Below are 20,014 nucleotides of genomic sequence, written 5' to 3' on the forward strand. Positions count from 1 at the left end.
GGAGGCTGAGGCAGGAGAACTGCTTGAACCGAGAGGCAGAGGTTGCAGTGAGCCGAGATCGCACCCCTGCACTCCAGCCTGGGTGACAGTGCGAGGCTCCATCTCAAAAAAAAAAAAAAAAAAAGGCTTAATGAGTTAATTGACTTTTGCTGGAAGGCCAACTAATATAGTAAAAATGGCCTGGGCTTTCCAGTGGTCATAGGTTCCAATCCCAATTCTGCCACAATTGTAACTCAGTGACCTTGAGGAAGTTACATTGTGACCTTGGTTTAATAATTTGTAGAAGGGGGTTAGCAATAGCTTATTGGATTATCCTAAGGAATATGTAAGATTATATAGTAAATGTCCTTGTGTGGTGCCAGACTCAAAGGAGCTCTGCTCTGGATTGAGCCAAGGCTGTTTTCAGCGACTATGTTGTATTGGGGCACATAAACGAAGCTGTATGCTTTCTCAAGAACCAATAAGAAGCAATAAAGAGTTGATTGGAGGTGTTTTTTTCCCTCCACAGGGCTGTGCTTAAGAGTAAAACTTCAGCGATGTTTACCATTTAAACATAAGGTAAGAAAGATGTGTTTTTGTTGTTGTTGTAAAACAGCTTTGTTGAGATATAATTCACATACCACAGAATTCATGTATTTATAGTGTACCAATTCAGTGGTTTTTGCTTGTCTGTTACTCATTTGCTTATCTGTTATTCAGTTGATGGACATTTAGGTTGTTTCTACTTTTTGTCTATTATAAGTAATGCTGCTATGAACATTCATGTGTAAGTTTTTGTGTAGGCATATGTTTTCATTTCTTTTCCACCTGTGAGTGGAATCGCCCAGACCTATGGTAACTCTGTGGTTAACATTTTGAGGAATTGTTTGTTTTCCACAGTGGCTGCACCGTTCTGCATTCCCACCAACACTATGAGGGTTCCCACTTCTCTACATCCTTGCTAACATTTATTATTATCTTTGATTATAGCCATTCTAGTGGGTATGAAGTGATGGTTTTTTGTTTTTGTTTTTGTTTGAGTCGGAGTCTCACTCTGTCACCCAGGCTGCAGTGCAGTGGCGCCATCTCAGCTCACTGCAACCTCTGCCTCCTGGGTTCAAGCGATTCTCCTGCCTCAGCCTCCTGAGTAGCTGGGACTACAGGCACCTGCCACCACGCCCAGCTAATTTTTGTATTTTTAGTAGAGATGGGGTTTCATCATATTGGCCAGGCTGGTCTCCAACTCCTGACCTCGTGATCCGCCCGTCTCGGCCTCCCAAAGTGCTGGGATTACAGGGGTGAGCCACCACACCCAGCCTTGTTTTTGTTTTTGAGACAGTCTCACTCTGTCACCAGGCTGGAGTGCAGTGGTGCAATCTGGACTCACTGTAACCTCCTCCTCCAGGGTTCAAGTGATTCTCATGCTTCAGCCTCCCAGACAGCTGGGATTATAAGCATGTACTGCTATTCCCGGCTAATTTTTTTTTATTTTTAGTAGAGACAGGGTTTCACCATGTTGGCCAGGCTGGTCTTGAACTCCTGGCTTCAAGTAATCCACTGCCTCGGCCTCCCAAAGTGCTGGGATTACAGGCGTGAGCCACCACACCCTGCTGTCATGGTGGTTGTGATTTTTATTTCTCTGGTGGCTAATAATGTTGAGAACCTTTTCATGTGCTTTTTGGCCATTTGTGTATCTTTGGAGAGCTGTCTATTCAGATCCTTTGCCCATTTTAAAATAAGGATGTCTTTTTATTATTGAATTATAAGAGTTCTTTATATATTTTAAATACAAATCCCTTATCAGATATGATTGGCAAATATGTTCTCCCATTCTGTGTGTTGTCTTTTCAGTTTCTTGAAGGTGTCCTTTACAGCACAAAAGCTTTAAATTTTGATAAAGTCTCATTTGTTTTTAATTTTTTTACTTGTGCTTTTGGTGTGATATCTGAGGAAAATGTTTTTAACCCTACTATTGAGCAAGAATATGGATATCACAGTTAATTCATAGTAATTGGTTATAGCTCATGAATGATTCAGGCTTGTCTCTTACTGCCTCTTGTAATTGCTGGGCAATTATGCCTTCTCTATCTTGCTGCTGCCTAGCCTTTACACAGAGTACCCTGTCTACTTGGAGTTCCTTTCCTCCCATCTCATATGTTCAAATCCTACACATCTTTTTTGTTCGCTCTTGAGACAGCGTCTTGCTCTGTCTCCCAGGCTGGAGTGCAGTGGTGTGATCACTGCTTACTGCAGCCTCTATCTATCAGGTTCAAGTGATCCTCCCACCTCAGCCTCCCAAGTAGCTAGGACTGTAGGCACGTACCGCCATGCCTGGCTAATTTTTTCTTAATTTTTGGTAGAGATGAAGTCTCTCTTTGTTGCCCAAGCTAGTCTCAAACTCCAGGGCTCAAGTGATCATCTTGCCTTGGCCTCCCAAAGTGTTGGGATTATAGGCATGAACCACTGGCCTGGCCAAATCCTACCCATGTTTTAAGGCCCAGTGAAATACTTTTTTTATTTTCCATGGTGTCAGTCCTGATTTCTTTCTCTTTTTTAAAATGAATTTTTATTTATCTTTTTAAATTTCTTTCTTTTTTTATCTTTATTTTTTAAAAATTTTTTTGTATTCACCTTTCCATACTACTAGTCCTGATTTCCATAACTAAAGCTATTTCTTTTTTTGAATTGCCATAGCTCTTTCTTTTTTCTTTCTTTTTAAAGACAGGGTCTCACCCTGTTGCCCAAGCTGGAGTATAGTGGTATGATTACAGCTCACCGAACCTTTGATCTCCTGGGCTCAAGTGAGCCTCCCTCCTTACCCTCCCAAGTAGCCAGAACCACAGGCATATGCCACCATGCCCAGCTAATTTTATAGTGACAGAGTCTCACTGTGTTGCCCAAGCTGGTCTCGAACTCCTGGGCTCAGGCAGTCCTCCCACCTCAGTCTCCAAAAGTGTTTGAGATTACAGGCGTGAACCACTGCACCTGGCCCCATGGCTCTTTCTTTGTCTTCTGATGTAGAGAGTGTCATTTTCTAACTTGTGTTCTAACTATTTAATTTTCATCTTCCCTCCTGGACTGTCAGCTTCTTCTTCTTCTTTTTTTTTATTTTGTGATGGAATCTCGCTCTGTTGCCCAGGCTGGAATGCAGTGGTGCGATCTAGGCTCAGTACAGCCTCTGTCTCCTGGGTTCAAGCGATTATCCTGCCTCAACCACCCAAATAGCTGGGATTACAGGCGCACGCCACCACACCCAGCCAAATTTTTGTATTTTTAGTAGAGACAGGGTTTCGCCATGTTGGCCAGTTTGGTCTCGAACTCCTGACTTCAGGTGATACACCTGCCTCAACCTCCCAGAGTGCTGGGATCACAGTCATGAGCCACCACACCTGACCAGCTATCAGCTTCTTGAAGTCAAGATTCATATATGATACATCTCTGTGTTCCTGCTATGATCTTATACATATTAGCAGCTCAATAAATATGTCTTAAATTGAGTAAATTAATAAATTATAATACTAGTGGTTTATGATGCCCTGTGAATTTTATTTTACTTTGCATTTTTAACTGTTTTAATTACAGTGCTTAACTTTTTATTTGAAATTAAAATAATGAAAGAAAAGAAAGAAAATAGTGAAGAATAGTACAAAGAAATTCCATATATCCTTCACACAGATTCAGATTCACTAATTGTTAACATTTTGCCACGTTTGGTTTATCATTAATTTCTCTCTATATATGTACACACACACACACACACACACATTTTTTGGAAATGTTTGAGTGCAGATGTCATGCCCCGTTACTCTAAATACCATAGGATATATTTCCTGAAAACAAGGACATTCTCTTACATTACCACAGTATAAATTTCAAAACCAGGACATTGATACAGTACTGTCATCTAATCTACAGCATATATGCAAATTTCCCCTGTTGTCTGGTAACATCCTTCATGGCAGTCCCTCCTCCTGGCTCTGGTCCTCTCCCCATCACACATTGCATTAGTTGTCATGTCTTTTGGTCTCATTTAATTTGGAGTAGTTCCTTAGCCTTTGTTTCATGATCTTGATAGTTTTGAAGAATGTAAACCAGATATTTTATAGATTGTCCCTCAAATTGAGTTTTCAATTTATGCATTAAAATGCATAAATTGTATTTTATGGTTAGATTCAGTTTATGCATTTTTGGCAAGAATACTGAATAAATGTGTTCTCATTGCATCACATCAGAGGCCTATAAATTCAGTTTGTCCCATTATTGGTGACAGCTCCCCTCATCAGTTGTTTAGTTACCCCGAAGTATAGTTTATGTAGGAATAGCTGCATAAATGCTACCTCTTCCCCTTTATCATTTTTAGAATAATGAGTCCTGCATAAATTTATACTGAAGTAAATCGGTATAGAGTGTTTCTATACCTGTTGCTTTGCGGTCTAGAATAAGAGTAGGAGAAAGGTATTTGGTTTTGTTTCGTTTTGTTTTCTTTGAGACAAAGTCTTGCTCTCTCACCCAGGCTGAAGTGCAGTGGCACAATCTCGGCTTACTGCAACCTCCGCCTCCCAGGTTCAAGGGATTCTCCTGCCTCAGCCTCCAAAGTAGCTGGGACTATAGGCACATGCCACCAGGCCTGGCTAATTTTTTGTATTTTTAGTAAAGATGGGGTTTTACTATGTTAGCCAGGATGGTCTCGATCTCCTGACCTCATGATTCACCTGCCTTGGCCTCCCAAAGTGCTGGGATTACAGGCGTGAACCACCGCACCTGGCCTGTTTTGTTTTTTTTTAAGGAGACTGGGGCCAGGTGCAGTGGCTCATGCCTGTAATCTCTGTACTTTGGGAGACCTAGGTGAGCAGATCACTTGAGCTCAAGAATTCAAGACCAGCTTGGGGAATATGGCGAAACCCTATCTCTACAAAAAAAAATAGAGACGAGGGAGGAGAGGGGTGGGAGTGTGGGAGCTGAGGTGGGAGGATCACCTGAGCCCAGGAAGTCGAGGCTGTAGTGAGACATGATTGCACTCCAGCCTGGGTGACAGAGTAAGACCTGTCTCAAAAAAAAAAAAAATTGACCTAGATGACCTTTAAGGTCCCTTTTAACTATAATAAGTTATGATTTTTCTCACTCATGAGAAATATTTATCTCAGTAGTAAATAAGTAAATAAAAATTAGTTCATATGTTCCAATGTTCTCTGGAAAGTAGATGTCTTTATTCCAGCATACTGTCTTTACCACAGGATTTGCAATAATTTTGTAGGTTGTCTCAGAAGCTCTGGGTCTTGGAGGATAGCTCATGTCTATGGGTGCAGCAGGGCCAGGAGGGATAGCTTAACCAGTATTATACTTGAGAATAAATTTAGCAAGATAATAATGAATGAGAAAAGAAGGATGCTGAAAACTGTATATTGTGATCCCATTTTTGTAAAACAAGCAATGTGAAGAAACATCCAACCCTGGTGTGTGTGTGTGTGTGTGTGTGTATGTAAAATCTGTGTAAGATTATGTGGGTATAGAGAAGAATATGGAAGAAACCACACTAGATCATTATTGTAGATTTCCTGGGTCAGTGGCAGGGCAGCAGGAAGTTTAGATACCGAGTTGGGAAGAAGTAGAGTGCAGAAGAGAGATATTCTTAAGTAAAACAACACATATGAGATCTCATTTGTGTAAAATGGTATTTTTGTGTACTCATAAAAAAATTAATGGAAGTACCACTGGCAGGCCTTTCCCAGGTGACCAAAATAAAAGTTCCTACTCATTTCGGTCCTTTTTCTTTAGAGAAGGATGTGGGAGGCTTGTCCCTAAGTCTCTGATGTTAGAAACAAGATTTGGGGCTGCTGGGCACAGTGGCTCATGCCTGTAATCCCAACACTTTGGGAAGCCGAGGCAGGTGGATCACCTGAGGTCAGGAGTTTGAGACCAGTCTGGCCAACATGGCAAAACCCCATCTCTACTAAAAAAAAAAAAAAATTAGCTGGGTGTGGTGGCGTGCGCCTGTGATCCCAGCTACTCAGGAGGCTAAGGCAGGAGAATCTGTTGAACCTGGAAGGTGAAGGTTGCAGTGAGCCGAGATCACGCCACTGCACTCCAGCCTGGGCAACAGAGTGAGACTCCATCTCAAAAAGAAAAAACAAACAAACAAACAGGATTTGGGCCCTCATCCCTAGATGTTTGAATTTACTGTACATTCCACTTCACTCTGTTATCTTAGAATGTGCTAATGTTTTTTCTTTTACTTTTTTTTCCCTTTCCAGTTGGAAATCTACATTTCTGAAGGAACCCATTCAACAGAAGAAGACAGTAAGTGAATGTTAAAACATAATTGAAAAATAATTGAAAAACAACTTCAGATAGTATTTGGATCCAATATCTTGGATACTGGATTCTTCTGCCAGCCACTTGTATCTACTGGGTTACTTTTTAAAAAGTACACAATTAGTTATTAGCTCTTCCTTCCTAGGTGAGGAGACCTAGGCATTTCAAAGAAGTAATTTTTGCAGTGGACTCTTGAGTGCACTGGAGCCCATGGATGTTGACTGGTTTGGGCCAGTGGCTACACATCTGTAAAGAATATCCAGCGCTAGGGACCTTGACTTACGAGCTCTAAGCAGGCTTCTTTTCTTTGGTGGCAGGATAGAGAGCTGTGTACTTGAAATTGAAAATCTAGCAAGTAGAGCTTTAGTGAATCTTGGGGTAGGTGCTGTCTCTCTGGGTGAGTATATTAGAATGGGAGTGGATTTTATATAGAGGACCTCTGGCCTACAGAGAGAAATCAATCAGTAGCTACTTAAAAATAGCAGAAGTGGGGTTTGGGAAAAGCAAAAGACAAAATGTTCTGTATGAGCCATGTGTTACATTAAAAACAGAATTTTAATGTTTTTAATCTACAAATGATAGAGTGCAAATAATGAGAAATACATTTAAAAGGCACGTTATACTTAAGTTTCATCACTAAGTAAATTGAGAAGGTGGGAAGAAATAGCAGAGGAATGGAAGAAAGAGATAATACAGGAAGGGCAACAGTGAGATAGATACCCAGAAGACTCAGAAAGACATACACAGGGCTGGAGAGACACACAAAATCTCCTACATAAAAGAGAGCTATAGAGAGGGAAGCCTGCTGCTTCCAGAGGAACAGCCCATCCAGGAAACTTTTTAGGTACTGTCATGAAAACTATTAAAAACCATGTCCTATCTATAGTTCTAGACATGTAGATTATTATACTCTTTGTGATTTGAATTTCTTTAAAACTCATGAGCTGAGGGCTTCTACCTCTAATTTAGAAAATAAGAATTTAGGTACCGTAAATCCACTCAGGTTATCCTTTTGAAATTCCTTGAATGATGGGATTTTACAACAGCAATAATATTAAGTCTTATGATTCTTGTTTTTCATTTAGTAAATATTTACTAAGTGCCTTCTATGTGTGGGTACAGTTCAGCCTTTGAGATGTATTCCTGCCTTTGTGAAGCCTACATTGTAGTAGGAAGAAACTAAATTGAAAATATTTTCACAGGAATATGTGTATGCTTGTGTGTATTCTACATGAGACATTTTAGCAGCATCCCAGAAAACTCAATCCACATTAAGAATATAGTCGTCTCTCTTTTGAACTCTTCTGTTGAGTGCTGTTAGCTAATTACCGAAAACATAATGGGCCAATACCTTTATTATATGAAGGGCCATTCAAACTAATTTTAAAAAAAGATCTAGTAGATTATAATAGAGACATGAACAGGAAATTCATGCAAGAAGAATTAATATATGCACATGGAAAATGTTCTATTTTCCTATTAGTTAAGGAAATGCAAATTATAACAATAACATTGAGCCATTTTCCACCTCCTGTTTTATGTATGTATATGTGTGTATTTGTTTTTATTAAATAATACCAGCTATTGCCTGGGCATGGTGGTTCACACCTATAACCCTAGCACTTTGGGAGGCCAAGGTGAGAGAATGCCTTGAGGCCAGAATTTGAGGCCAGGATTTCAAGAGTAGCCTGGGCAACATAGTGAGACCCTGTCTCTACAAGAAAATTTGAAACTTAGCCAGCCAGGTGTGGTGGCTCATGCCTGTGGGAGGCTGAGGCAGGAGGATCTCTTGAGCCCAGGAGTTGGAGGTTACAGTGAGCTATGATTCCTCCACTGCACTCAAGCCTGGATGACAGAGCAGGACCCTGTCTCAAAGGATAATAATAATAATGATAATACCACCAGGTATTGCTGCCAAACTGATAGCTCATGTATTGGTGTTGACAATATAAATTGGTGAGTAATTTTGGGAAGTAAATCATTGATATGAGTCACACCATAAAAATATTCATACTCTTTTTTTTTTTTTTTTTTTTTGAGGCGGAGTCTCGCTCTGTCGCCCGGACTGGAGTGCAGTGGCCGGATCTCAGCTCACTGCAAGCTCCGCCTCCCGGGTTTACGCCATTCTCCTGCCTCAGCCTCCGGAGTAGCTGGGACTACAGGCGCCCGCCACCTCGCCCGGCTAGTTTTTTGTATTTTTAGTAGAGACGGGGTTTCACCGTGTTAGCCAGGATGGTCTCGATCTCCTGACCTCGTGATCCGCCCGTCTCGGCCTCCCAAAGTGCTGGGATTACAGGCTTGAGCCACCGCGCCCGGCCAAAAATATTCATACTCTTAAAAAAATCCCATTTTTGAGAATATTTCCAAAAGGAAGGCTATATGTTTAAAGGTATTTATTGTAGCATTGTGTTCGTAATTACTTTAGAACACTTAAGACTTTTACCATGTTAAATAACCCTGTAGTTTAAAATACAGGCTTAAGGGAGGAAAAATAGCAATTTTCAAAATTGTATTTACTCTGAATATAACTGTATAAAAATATGTATATGGACAAAGACTAGCAAGAAAAAAATAATGTGGTAAGTAGTAGAATTCTAGTAGATATTTTTCTCTTAAGTCTGCCTTCTAGATGGGAAATTACGTTATGAGTAATTAGCCAAAAACAGCTTTAAGTTCTCAAGGAGTTCAAGTTTTTGTTTCAGCAGACTAATAAAAATACTGTCTGGTGCTGTATATTGACACAGTTCTTCTGCTAACTTTTGTCTGTGTATTTTTCAGTCAATAAGCAGATAAATGACAAAGAGCGAGTGGCAGCTGCAATGGAAAACCCCAACTTACGGGAAATTGTGGAACAGTGTGTCCTTGAACCTGACTGATAGCTGTTTTAAGAGCCATTGGCCTGTAATTGTTTGATATATTTGTTTAAACTCTTTGTATAATGTCAAAGACTCATGTTTAATACATAGGTGATTTGTACCTCAGAGCATTTTTTTAAAGGATTCTTTCCAAGCCAGATTTAATTGTAAGGTAGTACCTAATTTGTTCAATGTATAACATTCTCAGGATTTGTAACACTTAAATGATCAGACAGAATAATATTTTCTAGTTATTATGTGTAAGATGAGTTGCTATTTTTCTGATGCTCATTCTGATACAACTACTTTTCGTGTCAAATATCTACTGTGCGCAAATGTACTCAATTTAAATCATTACTCTGTAAAATAAACAGATGATTCTTGTAATGACTCACTGTTTTTATTGGATTGTAAATTCCAGTGTAAATGTCAACTCCTAAAAGATATCTTCAAAGCTTTATTTTTGCTGATTATTTTGTAGAATCAGAGAGATGTGAGAACCAAAAGGAACCCTTAAGATCGGGCCTACCTTCCTTCCAAGGAGAGTCCTGGATCCCTTCATAGATAAGGAACAAATGTGGAGAAGGCTAGATGGCATACACAGTTTTGAAGATCAAGAAGTCCACCAAAGAAGTTTTGATTAAACCAACCTAAATGTATGGTCTGCACTTTATTTGTACTTCATTTGGTTTGTTTTAGGAGTTAATGGTTATGTGACGTACAGTAGCCTTCAACATGGCGCCCATGATCCTCACTTCCTGGTATTCATGCCCTTGTATAGTTTCCTTGCATATTGAATTAGAGCTGATGGGTGTGACTAATAAAGAATAACAGAAGTGACAGTGGGTGACTTCTGAGGCTAGATCATACAAGGTATTGCTGTTTTCACCTTAGTCTCTTGGATTGCTCATTCTGTGGGAATCCAGCTACTATGTCACAAGAACTCAAGCCACCCTGTGGAGAATTCCACATGGAGTACAACTGAAGCCTCCCAGCAACAACCAGCGCCAGTTTGCAAACCATGTGAGTGAACTCCTGAGCCAGAACTGCCTAGCTCCCAAAGTCTGGACCCAGGCACTGTCTTGGGTGCCAAGGACACAAAGATAAATCAGCCATTGTCTGTCCTGGAGTTCATACTTATCAACCTGTACCTTCAGCTTCTCTCTGCTCTAGGCAGTGAGTGATTCAGGCTCAGTCTTATCTAGTGCCTGAGCTAGCCCTGGCCAAGTAGAAACAGAAGCCAGGCAGCAGGTCCAAAGACAAAACCATGCCTTAGGGACTGTCTGGTGAGGACGCTACTGACATGCAACTCCAAGTGGATCATTGCTACAGGAGTCACCTGAGCTGCTGGCCCTGCTGCTCCTGGAAGCTAGATGTGACTTCTGTTGTCTCTGCTACTGCCAGAATGATTTCTCATTTTTGTGTGACTCACTCCAGCTTCCTAGTCCTAGGTGAGATCTCTAGTCGGTTGATCTCAAGTCACATGTCCATGTCCTGGCTGCCAAGGAGGTAGGAGAAAAGAAAATCTGACCTTTGGTGTGGAGAGGTGGACTCTGTCCCCCCAGAAAGACTCACATGGTGGGAATTCTATAGTAGAGTGACAGGGATCAAAAAACTAATGTCTATTGCATTAATAGTCCATCTTTGGCAAGGGTTAGGAAATGTTTTTGGAAAAGGGCCACATAGGCAATATTTTAGACTTTTTAAGCCATATGCTCTGTTGTAACTATTCAACTCTGCCCTTGTAGCACAAAAGCACCCGATAGTCTGTGAACAAATAAGCGTGATTGCACTCCAAGAAAACTTATGGACACAAATTTGAATTTCATATAATTTTCATGTGCCATGAATTACTATTTTCCTTTTGATTTTTTCAACTGTTTAAAAATATAAAAACCATATTAGCTTGTGAGTTGTACAAAATTCCAACACTGGGCTGGATTTGGCCTGTGTGCCATTAGCAAACTCCTGATTTACAAGAATGATTATCCTTTCTGGAAAGTCAGACCAATTGGAAAATCACATAAAAGATGTGGAATGGGCCCTCTCCATAGGGGGAAAAAGCACTCACATGAAACTCTGCATGTGACTCCAGGACATTCACAGACTGCTAAGGAGCCAGTGGATCCGGGTTAATAACTCTGCTTTACAAGTAATGCTAGCTGGTCACTGGGCTTCCCCCTCCTTTAATAACCCCTCAGAGCCCTGCGAGTTCACAGCTTTGGCTGGGAGTGTAGGAGCAGAAAGGTGTGATACCTTTCCTCACCCATCATAAAGGTCATGACCAACACCCCCATGACAAAAGACAGGATAACAAGAGAAAAGCATAACAAATGTAGTCAATCCAAGTTTTATGTGACACAGCAGGCTTCAGATAGGAAGAATCCAAAGACCCAGGGAAAACTGTCTTGTTTTTCTGCTTACGTTTGATGAAGAGTGGACGTAGAAATGTGATTGGACAAAAAGAGTGCGATCTAATGGTAATGGCCTAAGTGGGGAAACCCAGCAAGGCCTGTCTCTTTAGATTCTTCTTGGCCTTTCTGTGTAGCATTCCTCCCTCCTGGGTATGGAGCAGTCTTATGACCGACCCATTGTTAGATAAGGTAGGTCAGAGAATTTCTTTATGGCCAGCTCATGCACAGAAAGGCAGGGGAAATTTAGAGTAATATTTCTAGGTTTTATGATTTGCTTTTTGTTGTTGTTGTCATTGTTTTTGTTTTTGAGATGGTCTTTCTCTGTTGCCCAGGCTGGAGTGCAGTGGCACAATCATGGCTCACTGCAGCCCCAACCTCTTAGGCTCAAGTGATCCTCCCACCCCAACTTCCCAAGTAGCTGGGATCACAGGTGCACGCCACCATGCCCAGCTAATTTTTTTTTTTTTGTATTTTTTTGTGGAGATGGGATTTTTCCCATGTTTCCCAGACTGGTATGGCTTGCTTTGGAAAGAGGTTCTGGTTTCTGTTACCTCCCTTGAGGAAGAGAGATTCTGTTTTCTGTGACTCCCTTTGGAGGAGGAAGGGGCAGGAGACAGGAGGGCAGGATATCGTGAGAGTCTTTGCTTTTGATGCTGCTTCTGAGGCTTTCTATTCTCCTTTAATTCACAGCATGCCAAGGAGCCATATTTTGGATTATTGCTTTCTGAGCCCCAGTAGGAGCCACTACCTTCTTGTTTTTGTTTTTGAGACAGGGTCTCTCTCTGTCGCCCTTGCTGGAGTGCAAAGTCACCATCAGGGCTCACTGCAGCCTCAAACTACTGGGCTCAAGCAATTGTCCCACCTCAGCCTCCCAAGAAGCTGGGACTACAGATGAGAGCTACCAGGCTCAGCTAATTATTTATCAACTACTTTCTTAGACCATTACAAATAAGAAGCTTATGGCTGGGCCTGGTGGCTTAGGCTGGGAACGGCGGCTCATGCCTGTAATCCAAGCACTTTGGGAGGCCGAGGTGGGTAGATCACAAGGTCAGGAGTTCAAGACCAGCCTGGCCAAGATGGTGAAACCCCATCTCTACTAAAAATACAACAATTAGCTGGGCATGGTGGCACATGCCTGTAATCCCAGCTACTCCGGAGGCTGAGGCAGAGAATTGCTTAAACCTGGGGGGTGGCAGTTGCAGTGAGCCAAGATTGTGTCACTGCACTCCAGTCTCGGCGACAGAGCGAGACGCCATCTCAAAAAAAAAAAAAAAAAAAAAAAAAAGCAGCTTTCCCAGCCCCACCATGAAGCAACTGCTACCAAAACTGTAGATGGGTCCAGCAGGACACAATTAACTATAGTTAGTGGGGGACAGTTTACTAGGAAGAGACAGGATTGCTATAAAAGTCTCATTGCACTTATATCCCAGGTGGTTTTCCACATATGTGTTAATACCATGGTAGACAACAAGCCAGTGAACTGTCGGGGTTCAAACTCATTACTGATGCACCACTACTGTTAATATTTTTTTTTTTTTTTGAGACACAGTCTCACTCTGTCACTGGGGCTGGAGTGCAGTGAACACGATCATGGCTGTATCTCCCAGGCTCAAGCTATCCACCCACCCTAGCCTCCCTGGTAGCTGGGACTACAGATGCACACCACTAAAGCTAGCTAATTTTTAAATTTCTTGTAGAGATGAGGTCTCACTATATTGCCTAGGGGGGTCTCAAACTCCTGGGCTCAAGTGATCCTCCCACTTCGGTCTCCCAAAATACTGGGAGTAAAGGCATGAGTCACTGCGCTCAGCCACATTATTTCTGATATCTTTTTGTATATATGAAATACAAATAAAGATTTTTCCAAAAAACTCCATTGGATTTAGCCTGAACTGGTGGTTGTCCATGACTCAGGTTAGACAGCCTATAGGGCATGGGCGAACCCAGTTCTGGTGTGGACTTATTTGGGGCAGATGTACTGGATGTGGAGAGGATGCTGCTGTATGGGCGGTGAGGTTCTCTCCAAGTGCTGTTAGCACCACACAGACTCTGGATCCTCTTCACAAAGGATGCGGTCAAGAGCACAGAAACTGGTGCTAAAATGCCATCTTGTTCTAATCCAATACTCAGTCACTTAGTAGCTGTGTGACTTTGGGCAAGTTACCTAGCCTCTCTGTATTTTAGTTTCCTCATTTGTAAAATGGGGATGATAAAATTAACCTATTTCATGGGGCCCTTATGATAACTAAAAAGGAATGCTTGTAAAGTGCTGAGCACAATGCCTGGAACCTAGTAAATGCTTTATTAGGGTTTGTTAAAAATAGAGAAGGCCAGATGCAGTGACTCACGCCTGTAATACCAACGTTTGGGAGGCCAAGGTGGGTGGATGGCTTGAGCTCAAGAGTTTGAGACCAGCCTAGGCAACATAGCAGGACCCTGTCTCTACAAAAAATCAAAAAATTAGCACGGCGTGGTGGTGCACGCCTGTAGTTCCAGCTGCTTGAGGGGCTGAGATGGGAGCATCGCTTGAAGCCAGGATATTGAGGCGCAGTGAACCCTAATCGCGCCACTGCACTCCCCCTCCTGGGTGACAGAGCGAGGCCCCCGACTTCCGGGGTAGGAAAGAATAGAGGAAAGGGCTGCTTGGTGCTAAGTTAACTTGGAGGGTTTTTCCTCTGGGGTGGATGCGATGGCCTGGGAGAACACCAGATGGCAGCAAAGCATTATTTCTTGGTGATAGAGCATAGCCACTTTGCATCAGCTGCCCTAGGTTTTCCCAGAGACCCTGAGGGCACACTCACTCCCGCTCTAACCAGGCTGTGCTAAATGGCACCAGACTACCGTGGACTCATTGCAGCCTGCGCCTTTGTTCTGACCGGGGTGATTATAACTGAAGACTTTTTTTTTTTTTTTGAGAGGAGTCTTGCTCTGTTACCCAGGCTGGAGTGCAGTGGCATGATCTCAGCTCACTGCAACCTTCACCTCCCAGGTTCAACCGATTCTCCTGCCTTAGCCTCCTGAGTAGCTGGGATCACAGGTGCACGCCATCATGCTCGGATAATTTTTGTATTTTTAACAGAGACGGGGTTTCACCGTGTTAGCCAGGATGGTCTTGATCTCCTGACCCGCCTTGATCTCTTGATCCGCCTGCCTCGGCCTCTCAAAGTGCTGGGATTACAGGCGTGAGCCTCCACGTGTGGCCAATCATTGATGACTTTCTTAGATGTGGAACTACTTTGCCAAAGATTGTGAATGATTTTGAGGCTTTGATACATATTGTTGAATTGGCCTCTGGAGAAATTGTACCGATTGATACCCAACCAAGAGTTGGGTAGGTGTTCCTGCCCTACGCTAATATTGGGTATTATTATTTAAACAAAATTGCCCAAGGTGGAGGATTTTAAAAAGGTTTTTCATTCGCATCTATTTGTAAGGTTAAACATGTAGAAATTTTTTTGAGATAAGAATCTTGCTCTGTCATCCAGGCTGGAGTGCAGTGGTGCTTTCATACTCACTGCAGCAGCAGACTCCTAGGCTCAAGCAATCCTCCAGCCTCAGCCTCCCAAAGCACCGGGATAACATGTGTGAGCCACTGTGCCTGGCCTCTACTGGAATGTTCATGTTTTAAAAAGCTAATTATACAATACAAATAGCATTTTCTGTCACATATACTGCAAATATATTTCCTATTTTCTTGTGTAAACATGTTTAACCCTATTCAGGTTGTTTGTTTGTTTGTTTGAGATACCAGGATCTCGCTCTGTTGCCCAGGCTAGGTGCAGCAGCAAGATAATAGCTCACTGCAGCCTCTAACTCTTGGGCTCAAGCAATCCTCCTGTCTCAGCTTCCTGAATATCTGGGACTACAGGTGCAAGCCACCACACCCAGCTACTTTTTGTGTGTTTGTTTTTTGTAGAGATCAGGTCTTGCTATGTTGCCCAGGCTGGTCTTGAACTCCTGGGCTCAAGGTGTTCTCCCATTTCAGCCTCCCAAGTAGCTGAGATTTTTATATTTTTATTCAATTTTTTCTTTTTTTTTTTTTTTGAGACAGAGTCTTGCTCTGTCGCCCAGGCTGGAGTGCAGTGGTGCAGTCTCCATTAACTGCAACCTACGCCTCCTGGGTTCAAGCGATTCTCCTGCTTCAGCCTCCCAAGTAGCTGGGATGACAGCTGCGTGCCACCATGCCTGGCTTTTATTCAGTTTTTGAATGAGTAATACCACAGATGGTTCAACATCAAAAAGCATTCAAAGGTATACAGTGAAGACTCCTTCCCGATTTAGTTCACATCCTTTTCCAGTAGGTTTCATGATTAATCACTCTGTACTTGTAGCTTCAGAGTTTTTTATGCCTGTAAAAGCCAATACAAACTGTAAAAGCCAATACAAACACATATACCCCTTTTTTGCTTATGTTTTAGCATATGTTGTGGTAGAGTGCAGTGGCACAATCACCAGGCTCAAGCAATCCCCCCATTTCAGCCTCCCAAGTAGCTGGGACTACAGGTGTGGGCCACCACGCCTGGCTAATTTTTAAATTTTTTGTAGAGGCAGGGTTTTGCTGTGTTGTCCAGACTCTTGAACTTCTGGCCTCAAGCAATCCTCCTGCCTCAGCCTCCCAAAGTGTTGGGATTACAGGTATGAGCCACCATGCGTGTCCAGTTTGTCCTTTTTTACTTTTTTAATTGCCATTAATATACTTTTATGGGATTTAAGTTGTCATTCCTTTATTTTATGTATCCTGGATTTTTTTGGTCCCCTCTCCTAGGGGAATATTTTTCCTATCGTTCCCTTTAATACTTTTATGATTTTATTTTTAAACATTTTAATCTTTGATCCATTTGGAATTTACACTGGCATAAATACTATTTTCTGAGAATACTCAGTATAAATACTCAGTATAATTTACTAAATAGTCAGTATAAATACTCAGTACAAACTACTGAGAATTTATACTGGTATAAATACTGAGCCAACTCAGTTTTGTATCCAGATGACTAGTTATTGTGTTGATATCACTTATTGAATCGTTTATCTTATCCATGACCACCATTTTCAAACCGTATGTTATGAATCATATGATCACAGCATTATTTTTTGTAATGAAAATTGTGCAACTTAATGACTAACAATATGTAAAGCGTTAAATAATTGATACTACACTTATTTAATGGAATCTTGGTGTTTTCAAAGACTCTTTAATTACATGGGAGATTCTCAAGACAAAATTAAGACAGAAAGGCAAAATACAAAATAATATATGCCAAGTGATCCCAATTAAAAACAAGAGTACATTTATGTGTAAAAATAGCTAGAAGACATATCAACATTTTAAGAGTATTTATTTCTGTCTTTTAAAATGTTTATCTGCAAGGAATGTTTCCTTTTGATACATTGATAACCCCTAATAAATATTATTTAAAACACCAAAAAAGACTCCTGTGGTAGGCCAGGGCACAGTGGCTCACATCTGTAATCCCAGCACTTTGGGAGGGCAAGGCGGGAGGATCAATTAAGGCTAGGAGTTTGAGCCCAGCCTGGGCAACATAGCAAGACCCTGTCTCTACAAAAATAAATTAAAAACAAACTTAGTTGCGCACAGTGGCATGTGCCTGCCATCCTAGCTACTAGGGAAGCTAAGGCAGAGGATCACTTGAACTCAGGAGCGAGGCTGCAGTGTGCAGTGGTGTACTCCCACCTAGGTGACGGAGCAAGACCTTGCCTTTAAAACAAAACCAAAACACCTCTTGTGGTATATGTGTCTTTTATAAAACCACTTTTAAAAATATATTTTTAAGGTGGGAAATACAATGTATTTTTCCTCTTGGGAAAGTTTCCCTTGATTTTATCTAAACTCCTGGGGGCTGGTGCTGCAGCCCGCTGCTCACATTCTTGGCTATCTCGAATGTGTTTTCTCTTTCATGTCTCCTCAGGTGTCTCCTACAGCTACTGGTGTGTGGTGTTTGAATATTGGCCTTCCAACATTTCTTGTTGAATTATTTCAGGCTCACCTTGGTCATAATGAGTGGACCTGGCTTTACCCAGGGCTTCAGCCTTTGGCATTTCACATGAGGAATACCCACTGAGCTGGGGGTCAAGAAGCCTGACTTTTAATCTTGGCTTTGCCCCAGACAAGTGTGAACTTGGGTAAGTCTCTCTTGCTCTGGTGGGCCTCCTTCTGTCTTCTATAAAGTGAATGTGTTAGGTGATCTCTAAAGTTCCTTCTGGTTTTGAATGTCTAACTATAGAAGCCACAGTAAATCTTGGCTTTCCAGGGGTTCCAAGGATCCTTTAGCATCATTAACAACAAACGGGAGGTTCAAGCAATTCTTCTGCCTCAGCCTTCCGAGGAGCTGGGATTACGGGTGCCCACCACCACGCCCAGCTAATTTTTTGTATTTTTAGTAGAGATGAGGTTTCACCATGTTGGCTAGCCTGGTCTCAAACTGCTGACCTCATGATTCGCCTGCCTCGGCCTCCCAAAGTGCTGGAATTACAGGTGCGAGCCAATGCTACCAGCCTGCTTTTTGTTTTTTAAGGGAGTGTCATGGTTCCTAGGTTTTTTCTGTTGTTCTGATTAAGCAAATTTAGCTAAACTGGGTCCTATCAACTGAGTTTCCTTGTAGCTGGATTCCTCAGGCTGTCACAACTGTGGAATTTGTTTGTTTGTTTGGTTGGTTGGTTGGTTTTGGCTACATTAAGCTGAGTGTATTCAGATAAGACAGAATGTATAGTGAATATGTGTGCAAGATTGCCTTGCAGGGTGAAACTCACCAAGTTGCAAAGCCTTGTGAGACCTGCATTTCTCCTGCTGAAAAATGTGGCTACCATCAGGGACAGCGATGGCTAATTTTGTGTTAATCTAAATCTACAACTTCATTTTCCAGGAAAGAACTCTGAGGGCCAGGAAATGTTGAGTGACCTGTCCATACTCACATAGCATGGAGGAATCAGAGCCTATGGGGTCAGGACCTATGGGGCTTAGGATATACCGGAGGAGGCCTGATTTCCAGTTGAACATTTGCCAAAAATCAGCAGTGTGATTTGGGCAAGTAATTTTCCCTACTGATTAAAGTGAATTAACAGAACACAATGCAAAATTTTCTAGGTTCCTTATCTATTTTGTGGATTGAAAATAGGGTCTACGTAGGTTGACAGACATAGAACTTCCTGGTGAAATAAATGGGACTGAGCTGGACACAAAAATCAAGATATGATTTTACTTATTTGCCATTTTCATCATTTTCTGAAGGATATTTACAGCTTAATGTGTCTTCACGTTAGCAATGTTTGATGCTCTTGGCAATTATTTTCCTCTTAGCAAGATTTCGCAGAAGAATACATTACCCTTTACTAAGTACCGTTGTTGAACAGAAATGAAGCCAAGGAAACCTGCATGATCCCTAAGGACCTCAGCACTCACTAGTAGGTGTAAAAACTTAATGAGCATTAATGGGCATGAAATGCAATGCTTATTCTTTTTTTTTCTGGAATGAACAGATCCCCATGGATATAAGCTTACCATCCTCAGAACAGCTTCTATTATAGATATTTTGTTTTATTAATTAACCTAGTTTTCTTTAATCATAGAAGTAATATAGAAATATAGCAAAACCAAAAAAGTTCAAAAAATATAAGATGAAAACCAGAAGTACCCCTTTTGGCCCAACCCAGTGATACTCACTGCTGTGGTCTGAATGTTTATGTGCCCTCTAAATTCATATGTTGAAATCCTAACCCCCCAAAGTGATGGTATTAGGAGATGGGAATTTATTAGAATATTAGGAGGCAGGTGTTTATTTAGGTCATGAGAGCAGAGCACACCCCCTCTTCCCACCCCTTGCTTTCTTTTTTCTTTTTGAGACAGGGTCTCACTCTGCCTTCTAGGCCAGAGTGCAGTAGCACAATCATAGCTCACTGAAATCACACACTCCTGGGCTCCAGCCTCAGCCTCTCAAGTAGCCAGGACTATGGGTGCACACCACTATGCTCAGCTAATTTTAATTTTTTGGTAGAGAGGGTCTCGCTATGTTGCCCAGGCTGGTCTCAAACTTCTGCCTCAAGCAATCCTCCCACCTCAGACTCCCAAAGCTCTGGGATTACAGACATGAGCCACTATGCCTGTCCCAGAGCCCTTTTAAAAGATTAGTGCCCTTATAAAAGAGGCCTGGGACAGCTGCATTGCCCCTACCATCATGTGAAGACACAATGAGAAGGCTCCATCTATGATTTGGAGAGTTGGCCCTCACCAGACCAATTTGCCAGTGCCTTGACCTTGGACTTCCTAGCCTCCAGAACTGTAAGAAATACATTTCTATTGTTTTAAACTACTCAGTTTATGGTATTTTGTTATACCAGTCCAAATAGACTAAGATATCCCTAGAGACAACCACTTTCAAAAATTTTTAGTTTTGCTCTTTCTGCTAATTACCATTAGTAAATTTTTTTTTTTTTTTT

The 20,014-nt window shown here is 41.7% G+C and overlaps 2 protein-coding genes across 3 annotated transcripts in view; both read left to right on the forward strand.

The window, feature by feature from the left end:
• Nucleotides 1-9,529, forward strand: part of FAM96A (family with sequence similarity 96, member A) — a 26,968-nt gene extending 17,439 nt beyond the window's left edge. The window contains exons 3-5 of one of the 2 annotated variants that reach the window (XM_011940426.1): nt 509-558; nt 6,231-6,276; nt 9,070-9,529. In XM_011940426.1, the coding sequence (XP_011795816.1) occupies nt 509-558; nt 6,231-6,276; nt 9,070-9,167 (194 nt within the window). In that variant the 3' untranslated portion in view covers nt 9,168-9,529. The remainder of the gene's footprint in view (nt 1-508; nt 559-6,230; nt 6,277-9,069) is intronic. The other variant, XM_011940427.1, reaches the window with a different exon arrangement.
• A 531-nt stretch (nt 9,530-10,060) lies between these two features.
• Nucleotides 10,061-20,014, forward strand: part of DAPK2 (death-associated protein kinase 2) — a 161,951-nt gene continuing 151,997 nt past the window's right edge. The window contains exons 1-3 of the mRNA XM_011940428.1: nt 10,061-10,169; nt 17,491-17,704; nt 18,445-18,605. The gene's annotated coding sequence lies outside the window, so the exon portion shown is untranslated. The remainder of the gene's footprint in view (nt 10,170-17,490; nt 17,705-18,444; nt 18,606-20,014) is intronic.

This window comes from Colobus angolensis, unplaced genomic scaffold (genome assembly GCF_000951035.1).
Source record: "Colobus angolensis palliatus isolate OR3802 unplaced genomic scaffold, Cang.pa_1.0 Scaffold19, whole genome shotgun sequence".
Classification (NCBI taxonomy): Eukaryota; Metazoa; Chordata; class Mammalia; order Primates; family Cercopithecidae; genus Colobus; species Colobus angolensis.